Below are 12,166 nucleotides of genomic sequence, written 5' to 3'. Positions count from 1 at the left end.
CCCGGCGGACCGTGCGGCACATCTGGTCCCCCACCTTACGTAGTTTGGCCAGTGTCTTGTTTGGTCGTCTGTGTTTGTGGGTGTAGAGTCCGAATACCCGTGTCTCGTCAGCTTCGCGCATGGGACCACTCTCAAGGGAAAGAGATATTTCAGTTGTGCGCTTTAGGGGGGGGGGGGGGGGGGTGGAGGTGCACAAATTCCGATTTTTGAGGAGAATGGGCCGAGTTGAAAGGGCCCATCGTACGTGTCATGTGTTCCAGGTGGAATTGGGGTTCTCGCATGGGGTGGGTATTGCTATCGCTGTCATTTTCACGCCCTGTGGGAAACCGAAAAGTACACACTCCTTGTTTGCCCACCGAAGATTGTCCAGCCCATTTCATTAACTCAGAAATTCTAGACTGTACTGTGCGATGCCAGTGCACGTTAAAGAACCTCAGGTGATCTAAATTTCCGGGGCCCTTCACTGCGGCATCCCTCATAGCCTGAGTCGCCTTGGGACGTTAAAACCTCCATAAGGTTGTTTCGCATGACGACTACCTCCCGGGATTTCATGTTAATTGGACTCAAGTGAATATTAAGGCGGTGATGTTAGGCAACGAAGAAAACAGTTAAGGTTTTAAAATTTGCCCTGTCTTGGAGATGAAAGCCGAAATCACCGCCAGACTAAAATGAACCGTCGTTTGAGGAGAGGCAAACCTGAGTGGCCAGCACCTTGGCAACAGGAAGCGGGAGCGGCGTTTGTTCTATCAGTTTAGTCGGAGTTGCAAAGGTGTAGGAAGTGTGTAAGCACTGAATACTTACAGATACCAGGATCGCCGTAGTGTGGCTTTGGTATTGCGGTCGACCACCAGGCGGCCGATTTACAAATCCTGTCCAGCACAGCACGCAACTGCAGTGACACGGGCGGCAGCGACGCGGGCATGCACCACTGCGCATGTCAAAGTTCTCTGAACCACTCGGTGCCATGGCTCGAAGTTTCGCTGGTTCCAGGACTTGCAAATACGCTACAAGAGGAGGCGGGGATCGAGAAAGCAGCACGGCTAATTTTCCTTTCGGCTGCGCTCAGGTGAACATTAACTTTTAGTGCGAAAGCACTAAGGCTTCCAATCAGCGTCAGTCAGTTTGTGCGGTCCCTGGTTCAGTCTTGACGAGCTGGGTGGAAGGTGGTCCACCTAGGTCACGTGACCTTGTGACGTCATCAAAACCTGCCTAACGGATTGTGAGCAAACTGCCCACCGTAGCAGGTGGCAGTTCAATTGATGATTAGTATAGAGATAGATAGAAGATATGCCTGGCGTCCTACATGTAGTACACCGTTTTTTTTTTTTTTTTTGCCGCAGTAACTCTAAGTTGATTGTGGAAGTGTTTGTACGCGTTAGCGCGGGTTCAAGAGGCTTTTCCTGTACAAGGGTTGTGTTGTGTGCGTTCAGAAAGATCCGCCGGTTTTCTCTGGACGCCATTTTTTAAGTTCGATGTCATGGACTACATTGCAATTCTGCAAGAAAAACAAATATTGTCTGCGCATTGTCATAAGGAAACCACCGCGCGTGATGAGAAATGTGATTTCAAAAGTCGACGCCACATGTTCGAAGCTTTACCACGCGTAACAGGCAGTGCATTTGCTAATAATCCGTCATTGTAGGATGACTCAAAAGTCGGTGTTGAGAAAAACATTTCACTTCACTTCACTTCACTTTATTACCTTAAAGACCTCACTTTGGGGGTATTACATAAGGGGTGGGAGTACAAACATAGATTGAATATGATTGCTTACATGTTATTTTTGAAGTGCATATTTAAATTGTTAACAAAACTTGATTGGCAGGTGATGGCATCAACATCGTGGGGAAGGCCATTCCAGGCTTTAGCAGTGCGAAGAAAAAAGGATGCGGAAAAGGTGACGGTGCGGGCGCATTGGCGTGAAACTTGCAGTGGATGGCCGGTGCGATGAGATATGCGAGCTGGCGGTGTGATGCAGGGTGGTTGTCCGAGGGAACTGTAAAAAAACTTATGGAACAGACTAAGAGAAGCAATGCGACGACGATGGGCAAGAGTTGATAAACCTGATTGTCGTTTAAGTGATTGTCGTTCCCCTCCAAAAAAGGATAATTCTGACTTGTGAAGTTAAATAACCATTCTATATCGAAAAATGTTTTCAGTTTTATAGAATTCCTCAAGTTTCGGCGGTATGGGGTTAAAGGACTATAGACACCTAATTTCATAGCGTCTTTTATATTTTTAAATGATGCTTTAGACGTTAATATACATGGATCACCGCTTGGTATTCGCCTCCGACTGCTACATAATTTATAATTAAATTTCTTCTCTCATGATGTTTCGCTTTCATCAACAGACCACTATACGATTTCGCCGACCACGCCTCTTGACCTTGGATACCAAGCCTCGACGCGAAACCGAAGTGAAAACTGAAGTGCTAGCGCGTCTAATTAGCATATGACCTAACCACTCTAAATCGTCAGTCAATATTTTATTACCTCACAGCTTGGCTAGTCCAAGCTGTAAGGTAATTATGTTGCCGGACTAGTTGGTTCTGCATGTTAACTTCTGAAACAAAGCGCTACACTGCACACAGAAAAAGACAGGACCACGAACACAAGTACCAACTTCCAACTGTTTATTACACCATAGGAACACATATAACAGCCAGCCACGCGTACACTCAAGACTTTGGGCTTAGCAGTTGCCCAAACTTATCACACCACCTTATCGTGTCCACACAGAAAATCGAACTCGGCCTCATACAAGATCGTCGATGCGTCGCTTACGCATTGGCTTGCCTTTTTCTTTACACAGTACGCCCCTAACACAACCCACGCCTGTTGAATCTTGCTTCTGTCTAGAATCCTCGATCTATCAAATCGTGCCTAGCACTTACACGTGTCAACATGCATCACCGAATTGGCATATTTATGGTCATTATTTTTTAACTGTTTGTCATGCTCCCTAATTCTTGCCCTATACAGGGCTTTCTACAGGTCAGGAGGATTTCATACCCCACTCCTATGCTTTGTCTTGCAGCCGAGCACAAAACCAAGCCCAGCGGCTGTAAATGCGCACGTATCTGCAAGCGCGAGACCGGACTTTGGGTGAATGACCTTGCCTGCTACTGTTGACGTGCTCAAGGAAGTGAGGGTGCTTTTAGTAGAAAATGCAGGCAAAGAACAAGTCTCACGCGTTTATTCCTGAATACGTACATTTTCGGACACACTATTTTGGACTTCGATGCCGCGGATTTGCAATTTTCTCAAAACATTCCTACGAATCTACCAGGTACAGCTGCAACGGAAAAAGAATGGCACAAGTGGATCATGACCGGAGCGAAAAAATCGCGACACGCGGCGCTATTGTTGCCGAGTACACAGATAGCGAGAGTGCCAGGAACATTCCATTTCATAAAGCGGGGGTGGCCGGCAGAAAGCAGCCCACCTAGACATTCGTCCATCAGAAATGCAGCATCTTAAACGAACGCCTGTAGATGTTTTATCAGCCAAACCATGCGCTAAGGCGGCTAAGCACATAATCTCGTTTTATTTATTTTTTTGCGCTAGCGTGGCGAGCAACGTTATCTTTATCACTGTTTCCTTTAAAAATGTGCTGGGGATGCACTGTCAAAAGTGGGGAGGCACTGTCAAATATAGTGTGTGGCAGTGCCTGCTTTCGGATGGGCTGCTTTCTGTCGGCCACCCCCACTTTGGAAAGTGGAATGTGCCAGGCACTCTCGCTATCTGCGCGTACGGCTACAATAGCGCCGCGTCTCGCAATTTTTCCGCTCCGGTCATGAGTCACTTGTGCTAATCTTTTTCCGTTGCAGCTGTACATGCGTTCACAACACTTCTATAAATAGCAACACAGTGGCAGTGCCGGGTAAATGATTCCACGTCATCGTCACGCGGCTAAAAGCCCGATACATGTGCAGGTCTCGCGCCATCTCACGGTGATTGCGTACGCGAACGTTTCATTCATACCACGAGGCGATGTTCCATCCTTGTCAACTATGGAGAGATCCCACATGAAAAGGTCATCCTGCCCATTGAAAAAATTGCTGATGGTGTAACTTTGCTTAAACCTGGTGTATAAGCAAAAGCTTCACAGCATGGCTACGCTAAGTCACTGCTTGTGGTTAAGCAATGATTGCGAGCCGCCGAGCGACAACGGCTGGCTGATACGGCTCTTGGTCCATTGTCAACTGCCGCCGAGACACGGCAGCGGTGTGCTCATATAGCCGCCGCGCGCCACACGTGGCTGGTCCGTGACGTCACATCATGACGTCACTCAAGTGACCACCCATATGTCCAACTTTGACCTTGACTTGACCTTGAGATTGGGGTAGGCCAACCTCAACCTTGGTCTGACCTCTAAGCCTATGGACCACCTTGGTGTAGCATCCGGCTATGCACCATGGCTCTATGGTTTGACCTCTAGCTCAGCTGAAGGTCAAATTTGCACGGTCCGCGATTGAAGCCCGGGGTCCCGTAGCGAAGCTTTCGCTTCAAAAGTATGAGCCCGATGAACTATCTCGCAACACATTAAAAAAAAAAAATCTTCCATGAAGTACGCATGCATTTGAGCACAGTTTGTGCAATTTAGTGCAGCAGTTCTTGTCATTTGCGCAAAGTTCTTTCAGCATAAGTGTTCTTTTTGACATTGTAGAATATTTCTTCGGGCTAAAACTCTCACGGCTCACATTTCACAATAACGCGATGCGAGCACGTATCCTTGAAGACTGTCCAATGCACTCGTATGTTGAAGGAGTAGAGATGCCAAAATTTTCGATCATGCTAGCAAACTCTGCCTGTTTATTATCACTTTTTTTCACTTATTTGTTTGCTACGGTGATAGCAGTGCGGTCGTATGCCACTGCTCACTTGCTGTAAAGGGGCTGGGAACTTGGTCAAGCGTTAACTGCTTTTATTCCCACCCCCTCTACCAACATAGGGTGATGGAAATACATTACTATTATCACTGTTCAACTGCTGTGACTCCACAGATGATATGCAGTAACGTGGGTTTTTGTATGCCTCACGTGACCTGGGATCGTCTTGTAGGTCATAACTAAAATTCGCTGCCTCTGCTCTTTTAATTAGACAGATAACGCCTTTTGTTTCCTTTTCGCGGCGCGTAGCGACGATAGGGTCGACTCGTGGATCAGGAGAAGCGTTGGATGTGCATAATCCATATCCTATTTCACCGGAACAGCGCGCACTAAGCCACGGACACGAAGGGAGACACGACACACACGAGCGCTGACTTTCAACTGGTGTTTATTGTTTCCGGTGAAAATGAGTTACCAACTTGCCCAAGCATCTGTTTTAACCATATCCTATGTCGCAAGTTGTTTTGGACGAGAATACTCTCCGCCACTTGGAAAATGAGAATTCGACCCTTTCACAGACTGGCATTTAAATATGAGTAAGCGTTGAAATTTTCAAAATTAGCTAATGAGCCAAGATGGAGGTAATACAAAATACATACAATTTATGCATCTGCACGCAAAATTCTTAAATATAACAAAAAAAATAACTTTTGACAAAAGCATAGTTCAAGGCTGGACACTGGCGGCATGACACAGTCTATGCTTTGGTGCTAATAGGTCTGTGTATTATTTGCATTTGGGGATAGGAGATGATACTGAAGCGTGCTTTGGAGTGAATTATGTTGCACAATTAGTCTTTAAACTAGACTTGCGCTTGTCTGAAATTGTATTTTTAACACTGAACACCACCTGTGATGAAAAATCGCAGCCCTTTAGCTAAAGTGTGACCTGGTTACAGAAATAAAAGTAGTACATGAAGCGTCCTAAGCACACAACACAAGCTAGGCTTCTGCAAAGCAAAACAGAGCAAATGATATTTTCGCACTCACAGCATAAATAATTTCACTCGTGAACCACAAACAGAATAAATAAGTTAGACGACAGAGTTGATAGACATAAATAAATCCGACTGAATGACCCTTTACTAGGTATAATGCTTAAAAAAGGTATAATGCTTAAAAAAGGTATAATGCGAAGGTATATAATGCTGAAAAAACAAGACCTGAAAGGAAAACAAGCTGTGGTCGTTCCCTTTCTGGGCTTATCACGTTTTCTGAGCTGCAAATTAGCTACTTCTATAGCTTCGACAGAACTGTTTACCGCTGGTTCGATGTGGAGTAGGTTCTGTGCACCAAAGAGGAAGACCCTTTATCTTAAGAAGTCTGCCTGACACTGCATCACCATTGGCATAGGTATAAACAACCTATAGCACAACTGACACATATGCACTGCGATGTCCGTAGCGCAGCCAAGTACCGTTGAGGTAGTTAAGATGCGTCCGGCTCAAAGAACAAAATAATTAAGTTGATGAGACAGGTACGGGTGCTCCTCGTCCTCTGATCGGACCGGACACAGCTGTGGGGGACTTGACTGCTTGAAAGTGCAAAGGCGAGCGGAAACAGGTCCGCTATGCCTGCCAGCGTGCTCAGTCCCTGTTCCGGGCTATCCAGTCCAGGAACGTGGTGACGCGAGAGTACGCGCCAGGGAAGCGACCGCCGCAGCCGATGCCGAAGGAGACCACGCCCACCACGTTCCAGCGGAAGTCGAGACCCAGGGCCAACAACGGTCCTCCAGAGTCGCCCTGCATGTGGGAAACATGTGCATTTGCTGCTGAGCTTTGGGTTCTTTGACATCTCCCCACGAGGGACCGCATTTCCCCATACACTCGAGTGCTAGAGACGCATAAATGAGAAGCGAGTGCCGATTTTGCACACGTCCCTATCTTCGCCTTTGGTCGTTCAGGCTTCCATTCAAAAGCTAGCTCCTGACCCAATGATTATGTCTTTCTGAATAGATTGTTTACCATCGCCTTCGAGTTCACAACTGGAGTGAACAAGTTAATTACTAGTTTTTTGGTGCCTTGCAAGCCAGAGTCAGCTCCAAATGTGTCTGCGACCCAGTGTCGGCGACCGTAACTGGCACCCGGTTCTAACTGACTACTGTCGTTCCCAAAGGCGGTAACAACGACGGCGGGACAGCACTAGGGCCAATAATGAAACGCAAAAGAATTCGATCGAATTAAAAGCGAGGCCGCACCTCCAATATGCCAGCTCGCAGAAGGTTTCGAGGTGTGCTAGGGAAAAGATCACTGGAAAGGATTGCGTTTCGAGCACAGTAATGAGCATCGTGACGACACAGCTGTTACTGATGACGTGATTGGCTGTGGCTCATCAACAAATCACGTCGAATACTATCGAAAACGGTTCCGCGGGTATCGAACAAAACGCATTATAATGCTTCGCTGCTACTTGCTTCCGTGTTTCGGTGGAGCGAAATAATGAAAATGTTTGTGGCCCGAGTGATGGCTCGAAATTAATCTGGGTCCTTCGACTGCGGCGTCCCTAATGGTACATATCAGAGCACGCCTTAGTTTCGAACCTTCGTCTCGGACATATTTTCTTGCTGTCTCAGTAAGCACCTCACAAGTACGCATGCACGAATCAGTCAACTCATGCCCAGTTAGAATTGCTCTGACTGCGACAAGCATTAGCAGCCCGCAGTCGCACTGCTCAGAAGGTGCGTGGAACGACGTACCTGGCAGGCATCGACGCCCGTGTGGTTGATGGCGCAGACGAAGTCCTCGTTGATGCCATCAGGAGTGGCGTGCCGGTAGCTGGTTGTGTGGCGCAATTCATCGTCGCACTCCTGGTTGCTGATCACCGACACACGACCTTCCTGCAGTCGCCGAGCGTAGCGGCCCCCTGCGCCCACAAGCAGTTTCGGTGAGAACACCTGGATACACACCGGAACGTTCAAGTGCGCCTGCACTTGCGAAGCAGCGCTTGCAAACATTGCTTGCCAGGCTCTCTACGGGCTTTCTTGAAACCTGACTTCTGTGAACCGTGAATGCTGGCCGAGAGTCAGTCGCAACAGGGGACCCCCCCCCCCCCCCCCCCCCCCCAGGAATGATAAAAAGTGCACGACGAAACTGCCTGCCCTGTCAGCTGCAGAAGTTATCACTCTGTATATGTAAACTGTAAACTACGGGGTTTCGCATCCCGAACTGAGGGACGCCGTAGCGCAGGGATCCGTATTAATTTAGACAACCTGGCGTTCTTTAACGTTCGCGGACGTCATACTGTACGCGGAAGTTTTTGTATTTCGCCTCCATCGAAATGTACGGCTGCCGCGACCGGGAATCAGCCTTGAAGAAGAAGCCATACCTGACGTGATTAGGATACTTGTATTAATCCAAAAATTGCGACGAAAGAGGCAAGCTTGATATGAATAGAAAGGGAAACAAGCCAATCGCTGTGCAGTACGAAGATCGTCGCTGGCCCCATAGAAAAATTGTATTAATATGCTAAGCCATAAGCCATGGAATACTGGTCAAAGAGGAATCTCGCAATTTAAACTGACCGTGTCGAACTTGACATGCAACAGGAAATGTAATGAAGGAAGCCGACAGCCACCGAAAGCAACGAAAGCATAGGGGAATTTTTAAAAAGATATGCGATGTTGATCAACGGGCAATTAGTACTAAGCAATAATTGGGTAGGCGGCAGGTAGTTGCTGTTTCTACTGTTATCGTTCGGCATAACAAGATCAAACCACTAATCTATCATTGATCAACATCTCAAGTTTAAAGAAACAGTTCCCCTATGCATGGTTTCGATGGCTCTTGGCTTCCTTCATATATATACGGGGTGTTTCACGTAACTTAAGCTTGAAGAACAAGCGGTGCACAGCAGCCGGGTGAAACCGACATATTGTTTCCTGACGCGCGGCGCTCCTCGGAGTATTTTTAATTGCGCTTAATTAGGTAACATTAAATGTGCAAAACATATGCTTCGGGGCCAAGTGCGTGTGCTTAGTTCTTGACTTTCCAGATTTTAAAGAAAGCCCCTAAAATATGGAAACAAACACGTGCAGCGCTGCTACACGCGATTCGAACAAACCAAGCGGGCGCTGAGCGTCTCTACATGAGCGGCCGACTCCGCTGTTCGTCCGTTACATGGATCTTCAAAAGGTCAAGTGCCTTCGATCCTCATCAGGGGGAAGAGCAGCAGCGAAACCGGCGGGATGCTCAGTAACCCCTTCTGCTTCGTGCTTCAGGTTAGTAGCAATGCACATATCGAAGCGATGGCCCTGCTGTCTTGCCCACCACGCATCCGATTCTTGTTGTCATGTGTACTCTTCCCTCAGTGAATCTTTTACTGCTCTGTGGCGACATAGAAGAGAAGCCCTGTCCTGCCGAAAAAAAAATTCTTAAAACTGATCAGCGTAAGATTATGGGCACCATGGAAGGATTGCAGAAATCGCAGGCCAGCATTGAAACAAAACTCCCAGAAGGAACCGCCGGAATTAATGCCGTCGAGCAGCATCTTTGCAGTCTGAACAGATTGGGTGATCAGGTCAAGAACTTCGAGCATAAACTATCCGATCTAGAGAGAGATTTATCAGCGCTTCAGTGCAAAGTGGTTGATCTGGAAAACGAAGCTGCTGAAAGAGCATGATCATTTATAAGGAATCCAGTAACGAGACGTCCAGAGAGCCAAAAAGGAAAGTAAAAGGGGAAGTGATTTAACAAATACTTGTGACAATTGTCAGCGAATTTACGCTCGTAGAACCACAATCAACCGCGGAGGAGGAGAGGGCGGGACAGGAAGCGGAGCCGCCTGCGTTTCGGGCGTCCGCGATCATCCGGTTGTCCATCCGACTCCGCCATATTGCGTGGCCCTTCTATCTTCGGAAAGAAGCACCTAAGTGGCTGCGAGGCATCGCAGAACCTCGAACGGAAGCAACATCATCGCTTTGGTTTCGCATGTAGTATATGTTCTACGCGGGAGGCAAGAGAGAGGCGAGACCATGTGCCCGAGAATCAAGCAAGGTCGCGCAGGCAGTTTTACTTGTTTTCTGCGCTCTAAGCTTGCTACTGGCCATTGTGTGCCAAAACAGCCGTGAGAAAGTTCGCAGCTATCAGCGGCCCCCTTCTGCTCTTGTTGGAAACAGCCCAAACAACGCCTTAGTCCTCGCTGCACGATGCTCTGCATGCTGATTACGGGAAAGCAGCACTGGAGGCTGGCGCCCGACGGCACCAGCTCGCACGTGCAGGTGTCGCACACGCAATCAGGTCTTACACTTTTTTTTTTCGAATGTATTTAGTTAATGCAAATACGTGTTGCAGCGCTACCGAGGTTGGACATAACGCGAAGCACGCTGCATCTCTTCGCATACCCCGAAAGGCAAAGCCAAAATTATTTTTGCCTGTGCACGAACCGAACTGTTTGCTATTGTCAAACATGGTGATTAACAAGTGCTGTTTCTGAGCTGCCAGGGTTCAAGTGAAGCCCGCATTCAAACAAGATACGAACGACTAGAGGAAGGAAGTTAAGCTGAAGGCATATTTGCAGAAATCACGATGGAAAAGCGTGCACAGGCTTGAGCCGTTCATCGCAAAGACCCCGCTTAGAGACCGTTTGTTCAAACGCAAGGGCTTGATCAGCCTGTTCCTTTGCTTACCCACTGCCCGCAAGGAGTGTACGTCAAGAAACAAACGAAAGTGTCGGTGCGTCGACACTGTTTTACCAGAGCGGATCCCAGCGGCCATGTTACGCCGCCATTAAACTCTAAACGGCAGTCACGTGGTCCTTTTCTGCGTGGGCGCCACGAGCTTGAATCAGATGGCGGGAAAACACTGGACTGCTCTTGCACACAACCACGATATGAGCAAATACTGAAATAAAATACACACGAAAGCTCAGATGTAAAAAAAGTTACACACACACACACACACACACACACACACACACACACACACACACACACACACACACACACACACACACACACACACACACACACAAACTAAGGAACAATGAATCACCGGCAGGACAACAACAAGCGCCAGGACATTTCGAAAATACGCCGCGGTGGCTCAGTGGTTATGACGCTCGGCTGCTGACCCGAGGGTTCGATCCCGGCCGCGGTGGTCGAATTTTGATGGAGGCGAATTTCTAGAGGCCCGTGTACTGTGCGATGTCAGTGCACGTTAAAGAACCCCAGGTGGTCGAAATTATACGGAGCCCTCCACTTAGAGATGTGAAGGCCTGAAAAAAAACACTGCAATTTTGGGGGGGGGGGGGGGGGGGGGGGGGGGGACGTTTTTTTTGTTTTTTTTTTTCAGATGAGAAAAAATGGAAAAAACATCGATAATTTCACAATGCAATTTCAAGGTTTTATGATTGCTTGCTTTCAGTTTAGGTTTCTGTTTTTGCTTTGAAAACCATTACAGCGCGCATCGTTGAACGATTGGAGAGCAGTCGTCATCGCCGGTGCCAGGTAGTGCTTTTAAAACGTTCGTGCTGCAAGTACGCGGTTTGAAGGCCAGGTCACATATAAGATCCAGGCTTGGCTTAAAAACACACTAATACTTGAACTCACGGCTGAAGTAGAACAAAATGGCTGCATATTCTACAGCCCGACACACACGTCATAAATAACATAGACTGCTGTGCACGTAAGCTGTTCTGCTGCGCATAGTGCCGCATCCAGTGACAGTGACTCTGAGTCCGATATGGAGTGACTTATAGATCAGTTTTCATGTTCCCTTTCTCGGTGCAATAGAACAAGAAGTTCGTTCCACCAATATGATATTTATATCTGCATATTCGCCTGAAGTGCAAATCATTATTTACCTTCTCGGTGCAATAGAACAAGAAATTCGTTTCACAATATGACATCCTATAACTGCATATTCGACTGAACTTCGGAGCATTATCATTGATCGTTGTGCTGTTGAAAATAAAACTGTTTTTCTCACATCTTGCAAAATTTCCAATTTTTCACGAAAAAAACCCTGAAAGAAACGGTTTTTTTCATGCCATTCAAAATTTCTTGAAATTTTACATCTCTGCCTCCACTACGGCGTCCATCATAACCTGAGTCGCTTTGAGACGTTAACCCCGATAAATACAGAACAAAATCACTGAACGATAAATTGAAATGTACACTGTCGCATAAGGCAAAACATAGACCAAGACCAAGACACAGGCCAAAGAAATGGTAGCAGGGAGATATGTGGGTATGGCAAATTTAACGATAAATTTTAATGTAGGGACGGGTTTTACTTTGATTAATGCTCTCGGAAAGCCTATTACAGAGTTCGGAAGT

At 47.2% G+C, this 12,166-nt stretch overlaps 1 protein-coding gene across 4 annotated transcripts in view; it reads right to left on the bottom strand.

The window, feature by feature from the left end:
* Window positions 1–2,614: 2,614 nt before the first annotated feature.
* Window positions 2,615–12,166, bottom strand: part of LOC149371732 (putative serine protease 45) — a 45,366-nt gene continuing 35,814 nt past the window's right edge. For all 4 annotated transcript variants that reach the window (XM_089566015.1, XM_089566016.1, XM_089566017.1 and 1 more), the window contains 2 exons: window positions 7,589–7,755; window positions 2,615–6,635 (listed from right to left, as the gene is read on the bottom strand). In XM_089566015.1, coding sequence (XP_089422141.1) covers window positions 6,480–6,635; window positions 7,589–7,755 — 323 coding nt within the window. In that variant the 3' untranslated portion in view covers window positions 2,615–6,479. The remainder of the gene's footprint in view (window positions 6,636–7,588; window positions 7,756–12,166) is intronic.

The sequence above is a fragment of the Amblyomma mixtum genome, chromosome 1 (genome assembly GCF_055824585.1).
Source record: "Amblyomma mixtum isolate Tamu chromosome 1, ASM5582458v1, whole genome shotgun sequence".
Lineage (NCBI taxonomy): Eukaryota > Metazoa > Arthropoda > Arachnida > Ixodida > Ixodidae > Amblyomma > Amblyomma mixtum.
This window is presented reverse-complemented; position numbering and strand designations above follow the sequence as displayed.